The 23,989-nt window shown below is 49.3% G+C and overlaps 1 protein-coding gene across 3 annotated transcripts in view; it reads right to left on the reverse strand.

Annotated features, from left to right (window-relative positions):
• LOC140392761 (nuclear envelope integral membrane protein 1a-like) overlaps positions 1–23,989 on the reverse strand; it is a 130,745-nt gene that overhangs the window by 11,785 nt on the left and 94,971 nt on the right. For 2 of the 3 annotated variants that reach the window (XM_072478387.1, XM_072478369.1), the window contains exon 8: positions 14,833–14,994. The exons of the other annotated variant lie outside the window; for it this stretch is intronic. In XM_072478387.1, the coding sequence (XP_072334488.1) occupies positions 14,833–14,994 (162 nt within the window). The remainder of the gene's footprint in view (positions 1–14,832; positions 14,995–23,989) is intronic. 3 annotated transcript variants of the gene reach the window in all.

Genomic DNA, 23,989 nt, shown 5'->3' on the forward strand with positions numbered 1-23,989 from the left:
AATAAAAATGTTTCTGGATTTTAGCTTGCGTTTTCCTTATCCCCAAGTGACCTGCCACTGGTACCTCATGTGCAACTCGCAACACCTCCTTTCTATACCCTACCGGCAATACTACTTGATGAACTTCTGCCCACTTTTCATCCGCCTAAATTCTTTTTTTTTTTTTTAAATATATTTATGAAAGTTTTTTAACACAATTTTTCACCCTTACAAACAATAACCGCTCCCCCCCCCGTAACAAAATAACAAGAAATCGCACAGAGCAAGATATATAAATGGTAAAATGATATGTTACGTAGCTTTGTACACTGGCTCTCTCCCGCACGTGCCAGTTTCCCCAACCCTTCATGTTATCTCTTGCTCATCCACCCTCCCAGGCAATCCCCCATTCTCCCCCCCCCCCCCCCTCGCCCCAGTTTGCTGCTGCTGACCGACCTTCCTCTAACGCTCCGCGAGATAGTCTAGGAACGGTTGCCACCGCCTGCATAACCCCTGCGCAGACCCTCTCAAGGCAAACTTAAGCCTCTCCAGCTTTATGAACAGAGCCATGTCGATTATCCAGGCCTCCACTCTGGGGGGGCTTCGCCTCCTTCCACATTAGCAAGATCCTTCGCCAGGCTACTAGGGACGCAAAGGCCAGAATGCCGACCTCTTTCGCCTCCTGCACTCCCGGCTCGTCCACTACTCCAAATATTGCTAGCCCCCATGCTTGGCTTGACCCGGATTTCACCACCTGAGATATTGCTCACGCCACTCCTCTCCAGAACCCCTCCAGTGCCGGGCATGACCAAAACATATGGACATGGTTCGCCGGGCTCCCTGAGCACCTTCCACATCTGTCCTCCACCCCAAAGAACTTACTTAACCTTGCCCCTGTCAAGTGCGCTCTGTGAACCACCTTAAATTGTATCAGGCTGAGCCTGGCACTTGAGGAGGAGGAATTAAACCTACCTAGGGCATCAGCCCACAGACCTTCCTCAATCTCCTCCCCCAGCTCCTCCTCCCATTTACCCTTCAGCTCCTCTACCAGCTGAATTCCCTCACCCGTCACCTCACAAATGCCCTCACCTGCATATATCTAAAAGCATTTCCCGGGGGTATCTCAAACTTCTCCTCCAGTGCACCTAGGCTCGCAAACGTCCCGTCAATGAACAGGTCCCGCATTCTTCTAATCCCCGCCCGATGCCAGCTCTGAAACCCCCGTCCATCTTCCCCGGGACAAACCGGTGGTTACCCCTGATCGGGGACCACACCGAGGCTCCCATTGCACCCCTGTGCCGTCTCCACTGGCCCCAGATCCTTAGCGTTGCCGCCACCACCGGGCTCGTTGTGTACGTTGTCGGCGAGAGCAGCAGCGGTGCCGTCAACAACGCCTATACAGGACGCCATCTCCATCCTCTTCCATGCCGCCCCCTCTCCCTCCATCACCCACTTGCGGATCATCGCTACATTTACTGCCCAGTAGTAGCTCCCTAGGTTTGGCAGCGCCAACCCTCCTCGGTCCCTACTGCGTTCCAGGAACCCTCTCCTTACCCTCGGGGTCCTATTCGCCCACACAAACCCCATAATACTCCTACCTACTCTCTTAAAAAAAAAGGCCTTGGTGATCACGATGGGAAGGCACTGAAACACAAACAGAAACCTCGGAAGCACCACCATTTTGACCGACTGCGCTCTACCCGCCAACGAAAGCGGCAACATGTCCCATCTTTTGAAGTCCTCCTCCATTTGCTCCACCAACCTCGTCAGATTCAGTTTATGTAGGGCCCCCCAACTCCTGGCTATCTGGATCCTCAGATACCGAAAGCTCCCCTCCGCCCTCCTCAGCGGTAGATCCCCTATCCCTCTTTCTTGGTCCGCTGCCTGTAGTACAAAGAGCTCACTCTTCCCTACATTGAGCTTATAGCCCGAAAACTCCCCAAACTCCCTTAGAGTCTGCATGACCTCCACCATCCCCTCCATTGGATCCGCCACGTACAGCAACAGGTCATCCGCATATAGCGACACCCGATGCTCTTCTCCCCCTCGGACCACCCCCCTCCATTTACTAGACTCCCTCAATGACATGGCCAAGGGTTCGATCGCCAATGCAAACAACAGGGGGGAGAGAGGGCACCCCTGCCTCGTCCCTCGGTACAGTCGAAAGTACTCCGATCTCAGCCGGTTCGTCACTACACTCGCCACCGGGGCTCTGTAAAGGAGCTTAACCCAACAGATAAACCCTCCCCCGAACCCAAACCTATGCAGCACCTCCCAGAGGTACTCCCACTCTACTCGGTCAAAGGCCCTCTCCGCGTCCATAGCTGCCACTATCTCCGCCTCTCCCTCCTCCGATGGCATCATTATCACGTTTAAGAGCCGCCGCACATTAGTGTTTAATTGCCTGCCCTTTACGAATCCCGTCTGGTCCTCGTGGATCACCCCCGGGACATAGTCCTCGATCCTCGTGGCCAGCACTTTTGCCAGCAACTTAGCATCCACATTGAGGAGCGAGATCAGCCTGTACGATCCACATTGCAGTGGGTCCTTGTTCTGCTTTAGGATCAAAGAAATTGTCGCTTCCGACATTGTCGGGGGCAGGGTCCCCTCCACTCTTGCCTCATTAAAGGTCCTCACTAGTAGCTGGGCCAACAGGTCTATGTACTTCCTGTAGAACTCCACCGGGAACCCATCCGGTCCCGAGGCCTTCCCCGCCTGCATGTTCCACAAACCCTTGCTCAGCTCCTCCAACCCAATTGGTGCACCCAAACCAGCCACCTCTTGCTCCTCCACCCTCGGGAATCTCAGTTGGTCTAGGAATTGTCTCATCCCCTCTTGGGGCTGGGATCTGTACAGCTCTTCATAGAAGACCTTGAATACCTCGTTTACTTTCGTCGCACTCCGAACCGTGGCTCCCCTTCCATCTTTGACTCCCCCTATTTCCCTCGCCGCCATCCTCTTACGGAGCTGGTGTGCCAGCATCTGACTAGCCTTTTCCCCATATTAGTAGGTCGCCCCCTGCGCCTTCCTCCACTGTGCCTCTGCCTTCCCTGTGGTCAACAGGTTAAACTCCGTCTGGAGCCGTCGTCTTTCCCCAAGTAATCTCTCCTCCGGGGCCTCTGCGCATCTCCTGTCCACTCTTAAAACCTCCCCCACTAACCTCTCCCTTTCCATGCCCTCTGTCTTCTCCCTATGAGCCCTGATGGAGATTAGCTCTCCCCTGATCACCGCCTTCAACGCCTCCCATACCACCCCCACCTCCCCGTTGTCATTGGCCTCCAAGTACCTTTCGATGCACCCCCTCACCTTCCCACACACCACCTCATCTGCCAGCAGTCCCACATCCAGCCGCCACAGCGGGCGTTGGTCCCTCTCCTCTTCCAGCTCCAGTTCCACCCAGTGCGGGGTGTGATCCGAAACGGCTATGGCTGAATACTCTGTCCCCTCCACCCTCGGGATGAGCGCACTGCCCAGAACAAAAAAATCTATCCGGGAGTAGGCTTTGTGCACATGGGAGAAAAGAGAAAATTCCCTGGCCTGCGGCCTTGCAAACCTCCATGGGTCCACTCCCCCCATCTGATCCATGAACCCCCTAAGCACCTTGTCCGCCGCCGGCCTCTTTCCAGTCCTTGATCTGGAGCGGTCCAGTGCTGGGTCCAACACTGTATTGAAGTCCCCACCCATTATCAGGCCTCCTATCTCCAGGTCCGGAATGCGCCCCAACATGCGCTTCATGAATCCAGCATCATCCCAGTTTGGGGCGTATACATTTACCAACACCACCCACGTCCCCTGCAACCTACCGCTCACCATCACATATCGCCCTCCATTATCCACTACGATAGTCTTGGCCTCAAATGACACCCGCTTCCCCACCAATATTGCCACCCCTCTATTCTTCACGCCCAGTCCCGAATGGAATACCTGTCCTACCCATCCCTTTCTTAACCTGACCTGGTCCGCCACCTTCAGATGTGTCTCTTGGAGCATGACCACGTCTGCCTTCAGTCCCTTTAAGTGCGCGAACACTCGGGCCCTCTTCACTGGCCCGTTCAGGCCCCTCACGTTCCACGTTATCAGCCGGATTGGAGGGGCTCCCACCCCCTCCCCCCGCCGACCAGCCATCTCCTTTTCTAGGCCAGTCCCGTGCCCGCGCCACCCTCACCCTCCAGTCCCCCAGCCTGGGGACCCCCGCCCCGACCACCTCTTCTGTGTCCCATTCCCTTTCGGCCAGTGCAGCAGCAACCCTTCCCCCACCCCTCCCCTTCCCCCTCGCTAGACCCCTGTCTAGCTTTTTTGCTCCCCCCATATCACTCCCGTAAGTCAGCTGACACCTGCTGACCCCGGCTTCCCCCGCCGTCCCGTTGACCTCCCCATGTGGGAGTGTCCCAATCAGTATGCGTTCCTCCATTCCCCTTCCCGCCTTTCTTCCCTCGCGCGGGAAAAACCCCGCGCTTTCCAAAGCCTACCCCACCCCATCTGGCGCAGCTCCTGTCGCGGCCTTGTCTCTCCCCCCCAGCCCATGTAACATTTCCTGCGCGTGATTGACCCCCTATATACAACAACCATCACACATCAAACCTCAAACATCCCCCCCACCCTCGCAAACCCTCAGTTAGAGTCCAACTTTTTGGTTTGTAAGAAGGTCCACGCCTCTTCAGGCGTTTCAAAGTAATAGTGTTGGTCCTTGTATGTGACCCACAGTCGCGCTGGCTGCAGCATTCCAAATCTCACTCCTTTCCGGTGCAACACCGCTTTGGCCCGGTTGAAACCCGCTCTCCGCTTTACAACCTCCGTACTCTAGTCCGGGTATATTCGGATCGCTGCATTGTCCCACTTACTGCTCCGCTCCTTCTTGGCCCATTTCAGGACCCTCTCTCTGTCCGTGAATCAGTGAAATCTCACCACCATCGCCCTTGGTGGCTCATTTGCCTTGGGCCTCCTCATAGAATCATAGAAGTTTACAGCATGGAAACAGGCCCTTCGGCCCAACCAGTCCATGCCGCCCAGTTTTTACCATTAAGCTAGTCCCAGTTGCCCGCACTTGGCCCATAACCCTCTATACCCATCTTATCCATGTAACTATCTAAATGTTTTTTAAAAGACACAATTGTACCCGCCTCTACTACTACCTCTGGCAGCCCATTCCAGACACTCACTACCCTCTGAGTGAAGAAATTGCCCCTCTGGGCCCTTCTGAATCTCTCCCCTCTCACCTTAAACCTATGTCCTCTAGTTTTAGACTCCCCTACCTTTGGGAAAAGATGTTGACTATCTACCTTATCTATGCCCCTCATTATTTTATAGACCTCTATAAGATCACCCCTAAGCCTCCTACGCTCCAAGGAAAAAAGTCCCCGTTTATCCAGCCTCTCCTTATAACTCAAACCATCAAGTCCCGGCAACATCCTAGTAAATCTTTTCTGCACTCTTTCCAGTTTAATAATATCCTTCCTATAATAGGGTGACCAGAACTGCACACAGTATTCCAAGTGTGGCCGTACCAATGTCTTGTACAACTTCAACAAGACGTCCCAACTCCTGTATTCAATGTTCTGACCAATGAAACCAAGCATGCCGAATGCCTTCTTCACCACCCTGTCCACCTGCGACTCCACCTTCAAGGAGCTATGAACCTGTACTCCTAGATCTCTTTGTTCTATAACTCTCTCCAATGCCATACCATTAACTGAGTAGGTCCTGGCCTGATTCGATCTGCCAAAATGCATCACCTCACATTTATCTAAATTAAACTCCATCTGCCATTCGTCGGCCCACTGGCCTAATTGATCAAGATCCCGTTGCAATCCTAGATAACCTTCTTCACTATCCACTGTGCCACCAATCTTGGTGTCATCTGCAAACTTACTAACCATGCCTCCTAAATTCTCATCCAAATCATTAATATAAATCACAAATAACAGTGGACCCAGCACCGATCCCTGAGGCACACCACTGGTCACAGGCCTCCAGTTTGAAAAACAACCCTCTACAACCACCCTCTGCCTTCTGTCGTCCAGCCAATTTTGAATCCAATTGGCAACCTCACCCTGGATCCAGTGAGCTTTAACCTTCTGCAACAACCTACCATGCGGTACCTTGTCAAAGGCTTTGCTAAAGTCCATGTAGACAACATCTACTGCACTGCCCTCATCTACCTTCTTGGTCACCCCCTCAAAAAACTCAATCAAATTTGTGAGACATGATTTTCCACGCACAAAGCCATGCTGACTGCCCCGAATCAGTCCTTGCCTCTCTAAATGCTTGTAGATCCTGTCTCTCAGAATACCTTCTAGCAACTTACCTACTAAGGGGCTAGCACGGTAGCACAAGTGGATAGCACTGTGGCTTCACAGCGCCAGGGTCCCAGGTTCGATTCCCCGCTGGGTCACTGTCTGTGCGGAGTCTGCACGTTCTCCCCGTGTCTGCGTGGGTTTCCTCCGGGTGCTCCGGTTTCCTCCCACAGTCCAAAGACGTGCAGGTTAGGTGGATTGGCCATGCTAAAAATTGCCCGTAGTGTCCACAAGGGTTGGGAGGGGTTATTGGGTTGCGGGGATAGGGTGGAAGTGAGGGATTAATGTGGGTCGGTGCAGACTCGATGGGCCGAATGGCCTCCTTCTGCACTGTATGTTCTATGTAATCTATGTAATCTATGTACAGACGTTAAGCTCACCGGTCTGTAGTTCCCAGGCTTTTCCCTGCTGCCCTTCTTAAACAAGGGCACAACATTCGCCACTCTCCAATCTTCAGGCACCTCACCTGTGGCTGCCGATGATTCAAATATCTCTGTTAGGGGACCCGCAATTTCCTCCCTAGCCTCCCACAACACCCTGGGATACATTTCATCAGGTCCCGGGGATTTAGCTACCTTGATGCGCTTTAAGACTTCCAGCACCTCCTCCTCTGTAATATGCACACTTCTCAAGACATCACAATTTATTTCCCTTAGTTTCCTAACATCCATGCCTTTCTCCACCGTGAATACCGATGAGAAATATTCATTCAGGATCTCACCCAACTTTTGTGGCTCCGCACATAGGTGCCCTTGTTGATCCTTAAGAGGCCCTACTCTGTCCCTAGTTACTCTTTTCCCCTTTATGTATTTGTAGAATCTCTTTGGATTCTCCCTTGTATTATTTGCCAAAGCAATTTCATGTCCCCTTTTTGCCCTCCTGATTTCCCTCTTAACTCTATTTCGACAATCTCTATACTCTTCAAGGGATCCACTTGATCCCAGTTGCTTATGTACGTCATATGCCTCCTTCTTCTTTTTGACCAGAGTCTCAATATCTCGAGTCATCCAGGGTTCCCTACTTCTACCAGCCTTACCCTTCACTCTAAAGGGAATGTGCTTACCCTGCACCCTGGTTAACACATTTTTAAAAGCCTCCCATTTACCAGCCGTCCCTTTGCCTGCCAACAGTCTCCCCCAATCTACCTCTGCAAGTTCCTGTCTGATACCATCAAAATTCGCCTTGCCCCAATTAAGAATTTTAACTCTTGGGCCAGACCTATCATTCTCCACAGCTATCTTAAAGCTAATGGAGTGATGGTCACTTGTCCCAAAGTGATCTCTCACTAGCACTTCTGTCACTTGCCCTTCCTTATTTCCCAAGACGAGGTCAAGTTTTGCCCCCTCTCTAGTCGGTCCATCCACATACTGAATTAGAAATTCCTCCTGAATACACTCAACAAATTTCCCTCCATCCAAGCCCCTAATGCTATGGCTGTCCCAGTCAATGTTGGGAAAGTTAAAGTCCCCTACTACTACCACCCTACTATTCTTGCAGCTATCTGTAATCTCCTTACATATTTGCTCCTCTATTTCCCGCTGACTATTTGGGGGCCTGTAGTACAGTCCTACCAAGGTGATCTCTCCCTTCTTATTTTTCAGTTCCACCCATATAGACTCAGTGGGCGAACCCCTGGATATATCCCCTCTAAGTACTGCCGTGATGTTCTCCCTAATCAAAAGCGCCACTCCCCCTCCTCTCTTACCTCCTGTTCTATCCTTTCTATAGCATCTGTACCCCGGAACATTGAGCTGCCAGTCCTGCCCCTCCCTTAGCCATGTTTCAGTCATAGCTATAATATCCCAGTCCCATGTGCCCGTCCATGCCCTGAGTTCATCCGCTTTGCCCGTCAGGCCCCTTGCATTGAAATAAATGCAGTTTAATGTAGACCTTCCTTGCTCTCTGCCCTGCTTTCTCAGGTCATGCTTTACACACTCTCCCTTCCTGCCTTTTGTTTCTGTCCCCACTGACTTCCTACATCGGTTCCCATCCCCCTGCCACATTAGTTTAAACCCTCCCCAACTGCACTAGCAAACACACCCCCGAGAACATTGGTTCCGGTCCCACCCAGATGCAGACCGTCCGATTTGTACAGGTCCCACCTCCCCCAGAACCGGTCCCAATGTCCCAGGAATTTGAAACCCTCCCTCTTGCACCATCTCTCAAGCCACGTATTCATCCTAGCTATCCTGTCATTCCTACTCTGACTGTCACGTGGCACTGGTAGCAATCCTGAGATTACTACCTTTGAGGTCCTACTTTTTAGTTTAACTCCTAACTCCCTAAATTCAGCTTGTAGGACCTCATCCCGTTTTTTACCTATATCGTTGGTGCCTATATGCACCACGACAGCTGGCTGTTCACCCTCCCCCTCCAGGCTGTTCACCCTCCCCCTCCTCGCCAGCACCCGGTGTGCCCCGTCCAGCTCCAGCGACCTCGAAGGGTCCTCTGCGCCCATCATCGCCCCGAGCATCGTGCTCGCGTATGCCCCGACAGCGGCCCCCTCCACTCCTTCAGGGAGACCCAAGATCCGCAGGTTCTTTCTCCTAGACCTGTTCTCCAGGTCTTCGAGTCTTCCCGCCCACCTCTTGTGTAGCGCCTCGTGCTGCTCCACTCTCACCGCCAGGCCCAAGATCTCGTCCTCATTCTCACGGACTCTTTTCTGTGCCTCCTGGATCTTTACCTAGTGGACCTTCTGGGTCATCCCTAGTCCTTCAATTGCCGACAGCATAGGCGCCAGCATCTCCTTCCGCAGCTCCTCGAAGCAGCGCTTGATGAACTCCTGCAGCTCCGGCCCGCACTCCGCTTTGTCCCCAGCCGCCGCCATTTTGTTTTTTCCCTCGCTTCTCCCACTACTCCAATGCCGCTTTTCTGGCCGTTTCACTTCTGGTCCGGTCCATAAAAGTTGAAGGCGGAATTCTCTCTTCCCTTCCCCACGGGTTGTCTTCAAAAAAAATTCGGTTCGGGCTCCTCTAGTGAGCCCGAAAGTCCGTGATAGCGGGAGCTGCCGAATCGTGCGGCTTAGCTCCGCATAGCCGCAACCGGAAGTCCCCTCCTAAATTCTTCAAAGAGATCTGGTATCTTCTTATCAATCACCTCTTGATCAGTCTGTACAATCTTTTGCACCTCCTTCTCTTCACTTGGGCTTTCCTTTAACACTTTAACAAACCCCACTGTCTTATCCTGTTTTACCACATCAGCCTTCCCAGTGCTTTTCTTCAACCACCAACACCGTGACTTTACATGGCCTAGTTTATTACAGTGAAAACATTTGAAAGTTTTCATTTCTTTTCCACCCTCCTGGATTTATTTTTTAATCTGAGGTACACTCTCTTTATTGTCTCCCATCAGATCACCTTTACCACTTGAGTATTTCTCATGTCCCCAGTTTCTATCCCTCACAGGCTGAAACAGATGTCGGAAACCAGACTTTGATTTATGAACTAATTCATAATAATCTGCCATTTCTGCTGCTAATCTCACAGTTCTTCCACATGAGTTCTCACTACACCAGGAATTGAATTTTTAAACTCCTCCAAAAGTATAATTTCTCTGTGAGCTTCATACGTTTGGTCTATTTTCAAAGCCCTTATCCACCGATCAAAATTACTCTGTTTGAGCCTTTCAAACTCCATGTATGTTTGACCAAATTCTTTCCTCAAATTTCTAAACCTTTGTCTGTAAGCTTCAGGCACTAGTTCATATGCACCTAAAATGGATTTTTTCACCTCCTGATACGTCCCAGATATCTCCTCCGGTAGTGATGCAAACACTTCACTAGCTCTACCTACCAGCTTTGTTTGAATCAGTAATACCCACATGTCCTGTGGCTATTTCATTTGTTTAGCTACCTTCTCAAATGAAATGAAAAAGGCTTCCACTTCCTTTTCGTCAATCCTTGGCAATGCTTGGACATATTTAAATAGATCCCCACCACGCGTTCGACTTAGATGCTCTTTCTCACTATCCTCATCACTATCATCCAACTGTACGTTTCCCTTTATGAATGCTTAACTGACAGTCATGCTTCATGGCCATTTTCTGAAGTTCAAACTCTCTCTCTTTAATTTTTTTTCCTGATCTGTATCTCCCTTTCTCTTTCTTTTTCCCCTCTCTTTCGTATTCAAGCTGCTTTAATTCTTTCTCATGTTCCATTTGTTTAAGTTGTAACTGAATTTTTGCAATTTCCAATGAGTTAATCTGTATCTCAGGCAACTTTAAATGCTTAGCCACTGCCATAATTACCTCATCTTTTCGCATTTTGTCAGGTAATGTTAACTGCAATATTTTTGCCAAATCTAACAATCTGCTTTTAGTCTCTGTCCGCAAGGTACTGCGTGTGACCGTCTCCACCCCCAAAAATCTCTGAGCCTCTGAAAGAGCCATTGTCCACAACACACACCCTACTTAAAATAGAATACCACACCTGAAAAGCAACCATAATATGCTCACCCCTCACTGTCTTTAAGTTCACTTAACCAACCCAATAGATAGACTTTTATCCCCTTAGAGCCCCCAATTGTTGTGGGTCAGGGTTTAGAGAACCCCAATGTGTATCATGGAGTTCACCTGACCCACAACTTTTAATAGATTGTAGTATGGGGAGCACACGGCCCACTCTACAGGTGTGGTACAGCAGAAAATGGATAAGTATTTTTTTAAAACAAAGCAATGTTTATTTTATGAACTCCAGTTAACCTTTCTAAAACAAAGAGTGAACATCTTAGCAACCAGTAAATCAAATACACCCCCCAAAGAATACAACACTAAGTAACCTGCATGCTGTCCTTTTTCACCCAAAAGACTTAACAAACCTTTAAACATAAACACATCAGAGTTTACAGGCACTACTGAAAACATTTATAATTCTTCATAATTCACCAAATGATCCAGAGATAGTCTTTGGATGGCAGAGATCAACAGTACAGCCCTTTGTTTTAACTCCAGATGTAGCTCACTGAAAAACAGACACACCCAAGCTTTTTCTCAAACTGAAACTAAAAAGCAGAAGTAGAGCTCAGCTCCACCCACACTCTGACATCACTCCAGTAACATTAGCAGCTCCATTTCTTAAAGGTACATTTCTTAAACACCCATTTCTTAAAGGCACTCTCACATGACACATTGAATGGCAGATCAGAGCAGGATTCTCCGACCCCCCCGCCCCGCCCACCCCCCCCAACCGGGTCGGAGAATCACCGGGAGGTGGCGTGAATTCCGCCCCCGCCGGGCGGGCCACTCCCAGCCATTCTCCGGCCCATGATGGGCCGAAGTCTCGCTGCTTCTACGCCCGTCCCGCCGGCGTAAATTAAACCAGGTCCCTTACCGGCGGGACCTGGCGGCGTGGGCGGGCTACGGGGTCCTGGGAGCGGGCGTGGGGCGATCTGGCCCCGGGGGTGCTCCCACGGTGGCCTGACCCGCGATCGGGGCCCATCAATCCACGGGCAGGCCTGTGCCGTGGGGGCACTCTTTTCCTACGTGCCAACCATCAGCCTCCGCCATGGCCGACGTGTAGGTGAACCCCCTCCCGCGAATGCGCGGGGATGACGTCAGCAGCCGCTGACGCTCCCGCACATGCGCGGACTCGCGCCGGCTGGTGGAGTCCCTTCGGCCCCGGCTGGCTTAGCGCCAAAGGTTTCAAATCCAGCCGTCGGGGCGCCAACCACTCTGGGGCGGGCCTAGCCCCTAAAGGTGCGGGCTTGCCCCTAGGTGCGGAGGATTCCGCACCTTTGGGGTGGCCCGACGCCGGAGTGGTTCACGCCACTCCGTCCCGCCGGGACTCCCCGCCCCGCCGGGTAGGGGAGAATCCCGCCCCAGGCTCGAGGGGCTGAATTGGCTCCTCTTGCTCCTTATTCTTATGTTTGTACTGCTGGACACTGCATTACAGGAAGAATGTGATCATACAAAGAGAGAGCACGGAAACAATTTGCAAAGATATTGCCAGGATTGGAGAATTTTAGTTTAGAGAAAAATTCAACAGACCATTTTCTTTGGAGCTTGTGGAGGCTGAGGAGAGATTCAATTGAAGTGTATAATTTTATGAGGTATCTAGATGGAGTGCATATTAAGGAAGGGCACATTTCTCAACAAGGGAAAGCATCCACTCCTAGTCAATCCTGTCAATCACCTTTAGCATCTTATATACCTCAATTAGATCTCCTCTCATTCTTCCAAACTCCAGGGTGTATAGACCTAAACTGCCCAATATCGCTTCATAAGACAAGTAATTCATCCCTGGAATCAATCTAGTGAACCTTCTCTGAACTGCCTCTGAGAGAGATTAATAACCAGAGGGCATATCTTTAAAGTAAATGGCAGAAGCATTCGAGGGGTTCCGGGTGCGGCGATGACCAGCTAAGTCGCACGTTTCGGCAGCTCCCGGTGGAACGGACTTTTGGGCTCTTAATAGGAGCCCCAACGGCAATTTTAACGGCTAAAAACACTGTGCGGTAAACCAGAAGGGAATCCCCCCATAGACACGGATGGAAAAAGGAGAGGAAAGTGGCCGGACTGCGGTGGATCCTCTAGAGCAGCGGCCAGGAAGGCAGGCACAAAGCAAGATGGCGTCGGAAGGAGGCAGTTTAATATGGGGCCCTGACCAACAAGAGTTCCTGCGGCGTTGCGTGGAAGAACTTAAAAAGAAGGAGCTGTTGGCCCCTATATTACAGGCGATTGAGGGGCTAAAGGAGGAGCAAAAGACCCAGGAACAGGAGCTTCGGGTCGTGAAGGCAAAGGTTGCTGAGAATGAGGACGACATACAGGGCCTGGTGGTGAAAACAGAGATGCACGAGGCACAACACAAAAGGTGCGTGGAAAGGCTGGAGGTGCTGGAGAATAATGCGAGGAGGAAGAATTTAAGGATTCTTGGTCTTCCCGAAGGTTCAGAAGGGGCGGACGTCGGGGCATATGTGAGCACGATGCTGCACTCGTTAATGGGATCGGAGGCCCCGACGGGTCCGCTGGAGGTGGAGGGAGCCTATCGAGTTATGGCGCGAAGACCGAGGGCTGGAGAAATTCCTCGAGCCATAGTGGTGAGATTTCTCCGATATAAGGACAGAGAGATGGTCCTCAGATGGGCAAAGAAAACTCGGAGCAGTAGGTGGGAGAACGCGGTGATCCGCGTATATCAAGATTGGAGTGCGGAGGTGGCGAGAAGGAGGGCAAGCTTTAATCGGGCCAAGGCGGTGCTGCACAAAAGGAAGGTTAAATTTGGAATGCTGCAGCCGGCAAGATTGTGGGTCACACATCAAGGGAAACACCACTACTTTGAAACGGCAGAAGAGGCGTGGACATTTATTGTCGAGGAGAAACTGGAATAAGCGGGCTAGAAAAAGAACGTTTGGGTAAACTCATCGTCCGCGTGTGCCAGGCTAAGCCTGATACAATTTAAGGTGTTACACAGGGCGCATATGACTGGAGCACGGCTTAGTAAATTTTTTGGGGTAGAGGATAGGTGTGCGAGATGCTCGAGAAGCCCAGCGAATCACACCCACATGTTCTGGTCATGCCCGGCACTACAGGGGTTCTGGGTGGGGGTGGCAAAGGTGCTTTCGAAGGTGGTGGGGGTCCAGGTCGAACCAAGCTGGGGGTTGGCTATATTTGGGGTTGCAGAAGAGCCGGGAGTGCAGGAGGCGAGAGAGGTTGATGTTATGGCCTTTGCGTCCCTAGTAGCCCGGCGCAGGATATTGTTAATGTGGAAGGAAGCCAAACCCCCGGGTGTGGAGACCTGGATAAACGACATGGCAGGGTTTATAAAGTTAGAACGGATTAAGTTCGTATTAAGGGGTTCGGCTCAAGGGTTTACCAGGCGGTGGCAACCGTTCGTCGACTACCTCACAGAAAGATAGAGGGAATGGAAAAGAAGAAGACAACAACAGCAACCCAGGGGGGAGGGGGGGGGGGGGGGAAATCGGATTTTTGACAAGGCAGTTGCCATTTAGTTTTGTGTTTGTTTCTGTTTATATATTATTTATTTATTTGTTTAAAACTGGCCACTGTTATTTATATTGCTTTATTGTTGTGTAAAAGAAACACTACGTATTGTTATGTTTGGCCAAAAAATCTTGAATAAAATTTTTTTTAAAAAGAAGCATTCGAGGGGAGTTGTGGAGTACTTTTACATCGGAGGGTGGTGCAGGTTTCGAACTTGCTGCCTATGGTACCATATTTAAAAAAACATTTTGGATATGCACTTGATGTGTCATGAGTAGCTGTTTGTCAGCTGACTGTCACACACACCCTTGCCCCCCACCATCACCAGATAGTAACAGGGAAAGAGAATCCTTCCCAACATTCCTTTCCTGATAGCCTCTCCTCCCGCCCCTCCCCATACTGAAGCCCATTCGAGCATGCCTGTAGCTTACTTAAGTAGCATACATCCAATATCAAACTGGAGGTATATTAGTCTGTATCGATTAGCTATTCACTAATTAATCATCAGGGAGCTCCCTTTACAATTTTAGCAACGACTGTGCAAGTGAATGCCCATCTGACTAGATAAAAATGGATAACTAAGGAAATGAATTAGTTTATACAGGAACAGTGCTATGGTACTACCTACTTCTTTGGAGAACTGACTTTTGAGACTATTTCCCATGTAGGAAAATCCCGACTCTTGCAGTATCTGCGCAGTTCCTCGAGAGACTTCATAGTTGCCATTTCAGTTTGTTCCTTGTACTCCTCTTCAGTAAGGAAGTGAACATGTGGCTTTTTAATCAATTTCCTGTATTAAAAAAAGCATTTTTAACAGCGAGAAGCATGACCCTTCTGCTTAGTAAACATTGACTGTAATGTACAGGAACAGAATGTATTTGATGATTTCTATAAACTGCTTCACAGTTTGATTCAATCAGAGTGGTTTCTTCCATTAAATGGCCTCCTAATCCTCTTGCAATCTTGTTATGAACATTCCCTCTGACACACTGTAGCTCTATCCTTCTCTAAAGTTCACATCAGTGATAATGTGCAATTTTGGTGCTGACTAATATGTAAGTCAATAGGTTGTACATCCTTCATCCATTTTTCCCAAAATAAGTTTTGCCCAGGATCCTGGCTAAATATTCACAGAAATAATTCAGAGTTCCAGTATTAGGATTCCGATCTAGTGGCGCAGAGCTTCTAATATAGCTTTCACTGTTGAGCAAACAAAATGTTTTGCGTGTTTTCTTATTGCAATGCCACAACACACCATTTTATTTAATCACAAAGAATGCAAACATGAACTTCATTTTGGAACACAAGATTTAAATGTTTTAATTACGTTCTAAAAATAGGAAATTTAGTTGCGGTATCAAAATATTTGACTGCGATGTTGAACAAATTAAAAATTCAATTTTTATGTAGTTGTCACTTCAACAGAACCTGCAAAGGCAGATCTTACAAATCGTTCACTTGATTTTGCCGCTGTTTATTAGCAATCAGTCGTACTAGAATCTTGAAGAATCAGAGAGAATGTTCTGTGGACGGAATTTAGTCATCCCAACAAGTGTCCCAATGGTGGACCAGGAAGTGGCACTCGCAGTGGTAACATCGCGCAGGCTGGAATTACATCAATGGGAAAGAGCACCTCCCACTGTTCCTGGATAGCTGGGTGGAGGTCGTGCAAGGTGCGATCTCTGAACCATGGGGCCATGCGTTATCTACACTGAACCATGTGGCTGAATCTGGGGCTCAGGGTAATGATCCTGCGGTTCCTATCAAACTCTTAAACACCGTTGCTGCTGGTTTGTAGATACTGCAGGCATGTCTGGGTGCTACTTAAAAATGGCACCTGGACCTCCAATCCTGCCAGGTGATGGCATGTTTGGAAATTCTGTGCCTGAACAAGGAGGCCTGGATGGAGTTTGCAGCAGAGGCTAGCTGCTGTAGGGTCCACAGGCACATCAAGAGGGTCAGCAACTCCTCCAGGAGTTGTCATTGCTGTTAGAACAGTGTTGCTCCCAAAAGAGAAAGAAGCAATGTGTTGCAGTGTGGGGAGGGACTTGGGCAGGTGGGCAAATGAAGGGCAACGCACAGGAGCAGATGCATCACAAAGTTTGAATGTCTGTGGGCCAAAATCAGCAGCCTTATTCTTCCAATGTAGTACAAGTGCTACTTACCAATTTTTACAGATGCACCATAGAAAGCATCCTATCTGGCTGCATCACAGCCTGGTATGGAAAATGCTCAGCCCAAGACGGTAAAAAACTACAGAGAGTTGTGAACACAGCCCAGTCCATCACGTGAACCCGCCTCCCATCCATTGATGCCGACTATACATCCCGCTGCCTTGGGAAAGAGGGCAGCATAATCAAAGACCTCTCCCACCTGGGTTATTCACTCTTCCAACTTCTTCCATCTGGCAGGAGATACAGAAGTCTAAGAACACGCACTAACAAGTTCAAAAACTTCTTCCCCACTGTTTCCAGACTTCTGAGTGAACCTCTTACGGACTGATTGAATCTCTTCACGCATCTTCTCTACTGAGTAGTACTGCACTCCGAGGGCAGCACGGTGGTGCATCTAAGGAGGAGAGTGTTGAAGCCTTATGGTGCACTGTCACATCTTTACCTTGCACCCTCTACCATGCAGATACCATCACCTCAGTAGGTATGCGACTGTGGTCAAAATTCAGGTCACAAACTGCTCAGCAGACAGACACTCTACAACAGTTAATGGAGGCAGTGTCAACTGAGGGACCTGGCAGTTGGAGGACCTTTAGAGACCAGGCCTATGCTGAGCCCCAGGCTGATGACACACCTCTGGTGACAGCCACACTGAACTTGCTGTAGATGCAGCGACAGGAAGGGGAACATCTGGCAGAACTGCCAGAGGTATTCTTTGGACAGCCTGGGTGATGGCGGAGCTCATCTGGGTCACGGGTTCTGCCATGTCTCAGGTGGGCACATGCTTGGCTACCTCCCTGGTTGGTGATTGTCATGGACAGTCAGGTTCAGCAACTATTCAGTGGCTGCCGATTATGTGGCCTGTATGCCATCACTCTGACCATGGACTGTCCGCCATCACTCAAGATGTACAGAACTCTGGTACGGCCGCATTTGGAGTATTGCGTACAGTTCTGGTCACCGCATTATAGGAAGGACGTGGAGGCTTTGGAGCGGGTGCAGAGGAGATTTACCAGGATGTTGCCTGGTATGGAGGGAAAATCTTATGAGGAAAGGCTGATGGACTTGAGGTTGTTTTCGTTGGAGAGAAGAAGGTTAAGAGGAGACTTAATAGAGGCATACAAAATGATCAGGGGGTTGGATAGGGTGGACAGTGAGAGCCTTCTCCCGCGGATGGATATGGCTGGCACGAGGGGACATAACTTTAAACTGAGGGGTAATAGATATAGGACAGAGGTCAGAGGTAGGTTCTTTATGCAAAGAGTAGTGAGGCCGTGGAATGCCCTACCTGCTACAGTGGTGAACTCGCCAACATTGAGGGCATTTAAAAGTTTATTGGATAAACATATGGATGATAATGGCATAGTGTAGGTTGGATGGCTTTTGTTTCGGTGCAACATCGTGGGCCGAAGGGCCTGTACTGCGCTGTATTGTTCTATGTTCTATGTTCTAAGAGGGGGAATGAGATGCTGGGACTTGTCTCCAGGTGCCCCTGTTCCTCATTGGTACACAGCAAGATGGGGAATGAGATGCTGGGACTTGTCTCCAGGTGCCCCTGTTCCTCATTGGTCCAGGCAGTGCCATTTCTGAACAAGAGCGAGGGGAAAAGTCAGCCTGCCTCTTCTGGGGGCCCTCCAAAAGTGATCAGCCGCTCCTCAGCCAGTGATCCCAGACCAAATAAAGATGCACCTGCACAGGAGCCACTCAGCATACCGGGATCCCTTGGGTCTTGGTCAACCAGAGAATGCAGCCTCCATCCACCTCAGTGCAGGTGTCACTGTCACATCACGTTGTTGTAACAGTGAGCATAAAATAAAGAGGATGTAGGTGAACAAGGGTTGACAGCTGTTCAAACTTTAGATTGCATCAATGTTAGGGTGTGATTAAATAGCTTTGTTCACTTTATTCATGTGTAGTGGATGGTCTTGTTGTCAGGACCTGATTAGTGGTACGATGCTTGCTGAATAAGTAGCAAGTCTGTATGGGTGAAGGCAATGGCAAGGATGGAGTGGCTTATTGAGAACAGTGTGCTGCTGCTAGCAGTTGGAGATGCAAAGGTCCTCAAGCTAATGGTTTCTCAACATGCCTGATGGAATCTGTTGAGAATGAGGGACTCACCAGCAACGCCCCCCCCCCCCCCCCTGCCCCTCACACATCCCAGAAACACTGTCACGCCTGGTGCTGAAATCCCAACGTTCAGGCCTGCCTGCTCAGATCCATCCTCCTCATCAGATGAGGAATGGGGTTCCTCTAGATCCTAGTTAACGAGGCCTTCACACCTCTGCTGGGTAAGGTTGTGCAGCATTCTCTAATCCTGGAGAATTGAGGCATAGAGTTCCGTGAGAGCAGTTCACGTAGCGGAACCTCATTTTTAATAGTCTGATGATTGTCTCTGTTGCCCTCATGGAACCAGGGAATTTAATGTAACATTCCTTGGCTGGACTTTGCGGGTTCCTGACCAGTGTCATCAACTAAGTCATGAGGGGAAAGCCCTGTCACCAAAATATCATGCCTACAGTGGCAGAAATAGCTGTGGCATCTGGGAATAGCAAAGAATGTATGCACCATGAGAACTCTGAGAACTGTGGAAAAACAGGCCTGGAGGTCTCCTGTGGTCTCACACCAATTCCACATTAATAGAGAAGAACCCTTTTTCAGCTGGTAAAGGTTACAGGGACTCAGGGAGCTCTGGTTGCCCTAAAGGTACAGCCAATAACCCCTGCTTCTACTGGAAGCTCGCAATGGCCCCAACGCCTACAGATCTCTGGATCTGTTCTCAATCGTACATGGTTGGAAGGCTGGAGTAAAACCTTTCCATCTGGTTGCAAATTGAGGCCTTTAAGTGGGCGGCACGGTGGCACAGTGGTTAGCACTGCTGCCTCACAGCGCCAGGGACACGGGTTCAATTCCTGCCTCGGGTGACTATGTGGAGTTTGCAATTTCTCCCAGTGTCTGCATGGGTTTCCTTCAGGTGCTCTGGTTTCCTCCCACAATCAAAAGAAGTGCAGGTTAGGTGGATTGGCCATGATGAATTGCCCCTTAGTGTCCATGGATGTGCAAGTTAGGTTATGGGTTTAGGACAGGGTGGACAGGGGACTGGACATGGGTAGAGTTCTCATTCGAGGGGTAGGTGCAAACACGGTGGGCCAAATGGCTTCCTCTGCACTGTAGGGATTCAATGATTCTAAGTGGGCAATTAATGTTCACCTTAGGGCCTCAACTTGCCACTGTTGGTATTAACCCAGGCTCACCATGCTAGGAACACGATAAGCACACCTTGTCCTCGTTGCTTATGGGGTCTGGGGTAGGGGGGCGGAATCCTCTTTCAAAGATGAAGTGCCTGATTTAGGGTCCTAGGGGCTATACCACTGAGAGCCACACCCCTACATTTGTTGCTAGCCCCCTGTGCACCATCACCCCCCCCCCCCCCCCCCCCCCCCCCCAACCATCACTCATCTGTGATCTTGGATAGAGTGATGATCCGAAGCCTGGGGTTATGTCATACTGGTAACAGGCACCACCTGCCCAGTAGCATTGCCATTCAATAGAGCTGACATCTTCCAATGACCCGTTGTGCTGTGCTGTTTCTTCCATTAAAGAGACATTGCAGAGCTCTCGCTGGCTCTCCAGCCAGCAGCCAAGAACCCCATCACCTCCACAAGACGCTTCCTCACTTTTGCATTAGTCAAGATTGTTTTTCTGCACACCTTTACACCAGAAGTGGCAAGCAGAGACGTAAAGTACTGCTGTTGCTGGAAATCTGAACTAAAAACAGAAAATGCTGGAAATATTTGTGAGGCTGGGCTGCATCTGTGGGTGGAGAAACAAAACTAACATTTTGGGTCAATTATCTTCTAGCTCAGTGGGCTAGACAGCTGGTTTGTGATGCAGAACCAGGCCAGCAGCGCGGGTTCAATTCCTGTACCAGCTGAGAATTCTGAATTCTCCTTCTGTGTACCCGAACAGGCGCCTGAGTGTGGCGACTAGGGGATTTTCACAGTAACTTCATTGTAGTGTTAATGTAAGCCTACTTGTGACAATAAAAAGATTATTATTCTATCAGAATTGAGGAACACCAAACTGACCATTTGAGGAACAGGCATTGGTCATAATCAGCTGGAGACTGCTAATTATTAAACTTTCTTAAGACAGCAGGGTAATGGATGGGGATGCAATTCAAATGGGTATGTTTAAAACAGTAATGAAGTCAAACAATAAAAGGTAACCCAGATTAATGTGATTCATCCTAAACAGCATACAAGTGCCTGTCTGCAGTATACAATCAATCTCTACTGCACGAGTCATAGACACTGCTTCTTCACTTTGCCAATCTTTCGATATGAATATTAGTTTAAATCTCAGAAGGCGGCATCAGCTTTAAAGAGTAATTTTTTCTCAGGATGCCCAGACTTTCCATGAAGCATTGCTCATGTTATATTTGTTTTATTGGTGATCCTTTCCTCAGTTTGGACTTGACTGCATCACAGCCCCATCTGCAGGAAATCCCTCTTCATAGCCTCAAGTTACTGGTGAGGAGGTATCACTCTAAATCAGGGTTTTTCAAACTCAGGGTCGCGACCCACGGGCAGGTGTCATGTGAGAGTACCTTTAAGGAATGGGTGTGTATATAAATATCTGTAGTGAGAGTACCTTTAAGAAATGCGTGTTTGCTACTATAGTGATGTCAGAGAGTGGGTGAAGCTGGGCTGTCTGTCAGCTTTTTACTTTCGTTTTAGGCTGTTTGCTGCAGGGTGTGTTTTAGTTTCTTTTTCAGTGTTGGAGCTGAAGCCTGTACTGTTGATCTCTCTGCCGTGAAAAGCCTATCTCTTGATCATTTGGTGAATTCAGAATTATAAATGTTCTCAGTAGTAAATCTAAACCTAATGTGCTTCTGTTAAAATTGTTTCTTTGGTCTCCTGGTTGCTGTTTGGGAAGTTATTAAGGATTACTTGGGGTTGTATTTGAATTAATGGTTGCTAAGATGTTCACTGTATGTTTTAAAAAGGTTAACTTGAGTTCATAGAATAAACATTGTTTTGCTTGAAAAAATACTTTTCCATTTCTGCTGTACCACACCTGTAGAGTGGGCCATGTGCTCCCCATACCACAATCTGTTAAAAGTTGTGGGTCAGGTGAACTCCATGATACATTTTGGGGTTCTCTAAACCCTGGCCCATAACACAGGTGTCGGGAGGGTCACGGAGCGATCAGTTGTGGCTTTCCCGACTGCAGGAAGACGACCCCAATGGCCACGACCGGCTTTTTAAGAATGTCAGCCAAGGGTAGTCCCCGATTGGCTGCGGCGTTCGAGGGGGGGCTGGGTGGCGCGAAGCTGGGCTATGTGCTGGTCACCATGCATCGAGGGTGTGTGGACCGAGGCTGACGGGCGTCCACGTGGGCACGCAATGCGAAAGGTGGTGGCCCCAGCTTGGAGTTCCACTCTGGTGCTAGCCCTCTGCGCGCTGCTCAGCTCATCCTCCCGCCACCGATCTGCAGTATGCGACCTGGGCTCCTCGGTCAAACTGTTCAACGTCCGGCAAAATGGCTGCTTCCACTCCCACAACATGAAGTACTGATTGGGAAGTGGTCAGCAGTCTGTGACTGTCGTGGATGCTACTGGACAGTGAGAGGGAAGTCAGGCCAGGTTTGACTGCGAGGAATGCCAATCTAATGAGGCCAGTCAATATGGCTGACATATGTCAATACTGGAAGAAACCTACGCAGTTGTCACTCTCTGGAAACCAGGAATTCTCCTTTTGGTGAGAATGAACAAAGAACAAAGAACAAAGAAATGTACAGCACAGGAACAGGCCCTTCGGCCCTCCAAGCCCGTGCCGACCATACTGCCCGACTAAACTACAATCTTCTACACTTCCTGGGTCCGTATCCTTCTATTCCCATCCTATTCATATATTTGTCAAGATGCCCCTTAAATGTCCCTATCGTCCCTGCCTCCACTACCTCCTCCGGTAGTGAGTTCCAGGCACCCACTACCCTCTGCGTAAAAAACTTGCCTCGTACATCTACTCTAAACTTTGCCCCTCTCACCTTAAACCTATGCCCCCTAGTAATTGACCCCTCTACCCTGGGGAAAAGCCTCTGACTATCCACTCTGTCTATGCCCCTCATAATTTTGTATACCTCTATCAGGTCGCCCCTCAACCTCCTTCGTTCCAGTGAGAACAAACCGAGTTTATTCAATCGCTCCTCATAGCTTATGCCCTCCATACCAGGCAACATTCTGGTAAATCTCTTCTGCACCCTCTCTAAAGCCTCCACATCCTTCTGGTAGTGTGGCGACCAGAATTGAACACTATACTCCAAGTGTGGCCTAACTAAGGTTCTATACAGCTGCAACATGACTTGCCAATTCTTATACTCAATGCCCCGGCCAATGAAGGCAAGCATGCCGTATGCCTTCTTGACTACCTTCTCCACCTGTGTAGCCCCTTTCAGTGATCTGTGGACCTGTACTCCTAGATCTCTTTGACTTTCAATACTCTTGAGGGTTCTACCATTCACTGTATATTCCCTACCTGCATTAGCCCTTCCAAAATGCATTACCTCACATTTGTCCAGGTTAAACTCCATCTGCCATCTCTCCGCCCAAGTCTCCAGACAATCTAAATCCTGCTGTATCCTCAGACAGTCCTCATCGCTATCCGCAATTCCACCAACCTTTGTGTCGTCTGCAAACTTACTAATCAGACCAGTTACATTTTCCTCCAAATCATTTATATATACTACAAAGAGCAAAGGTCCCAGCACTGATCCCTGTGGAACACCACTGGTCACAGCCCTCCAATTAGAAAAGCATCCCTCCATTGCTACCCTCTGCCTTCTATGGCCTAGCCAGTTCTGTATCCACCTTGCCAGTTCACCCCTGATCCCGTGTGACTTCACCTTTTGTACTAGTCTACCATGAGGGACCTTGTCAAAGGCCTTACTGAAGTCCATATAGACAACATCTACTGCCCTACCTGCATCAATCATCTTAGTGACCTCCTCGAAAAACTCTATCAAGTTAGTGAGACACGACCTCCCCTTCACAAAACCGTGCTGCCTCTCACTAATACGTCCATTTGCTTCCAAATGGGAGTAGATCCTGTCTCGAAGAATTCTCTCCAGTAATTTCCCTACCACTGAAGTAAGGCTCACCGGCCTGTAGTTCCCGGGATTATCCCTGCCACCCTTCTTAAACAGAGGAACAACATTGGCTATTCTCCAGTCCTCCGGGACATCCCCTGAAGACAGCGAGGATCCAAAGATTTCTGTCAAGGCCTCAGCAATTTCCTCTCCAGCCTCCTTCAGTATTCTGGGGTAGATCCCATCCGGCCCTGGGGACTTATCTACCTTAATATTTTTTAAGACACCCAACACCTCGTCTTTTTGGATCACAATGTGACCCAGGCTATCTACACCCCCTTCTCCAGACTCAACATCTACCAATTCCTTCTCTTTGGTGAATACTGATGCAAAGTATTCATTTAGTACCTCGCCCATTTCCTCTGGCTCCACACATAGATTCCCTTGCCTATCCTTCAGTGGGCCAACCCTTTCCCTGGCTACCCTCTTACTTTTTATGTAAGTGTAAAAAGCCTTGGGATTTTCCTT

This window comes from Scyliorhinus torazame, chromosome 2 (genome assembly GCF_047496885.1).
Source record: "Scyliorhinus torazame isolate Kashiwa2021f chromosome 2, sScyTor2.1, whole genome shotgun sequence".
In the NCBI taxonomy this organism is placed as follows: Eukaryota; Metazoa; Chordata; class Chondrichthyes; order Carcharhiniformes; family Scyliorhinidae; genus Scyliorhinus; species Scyliorhinus torazame.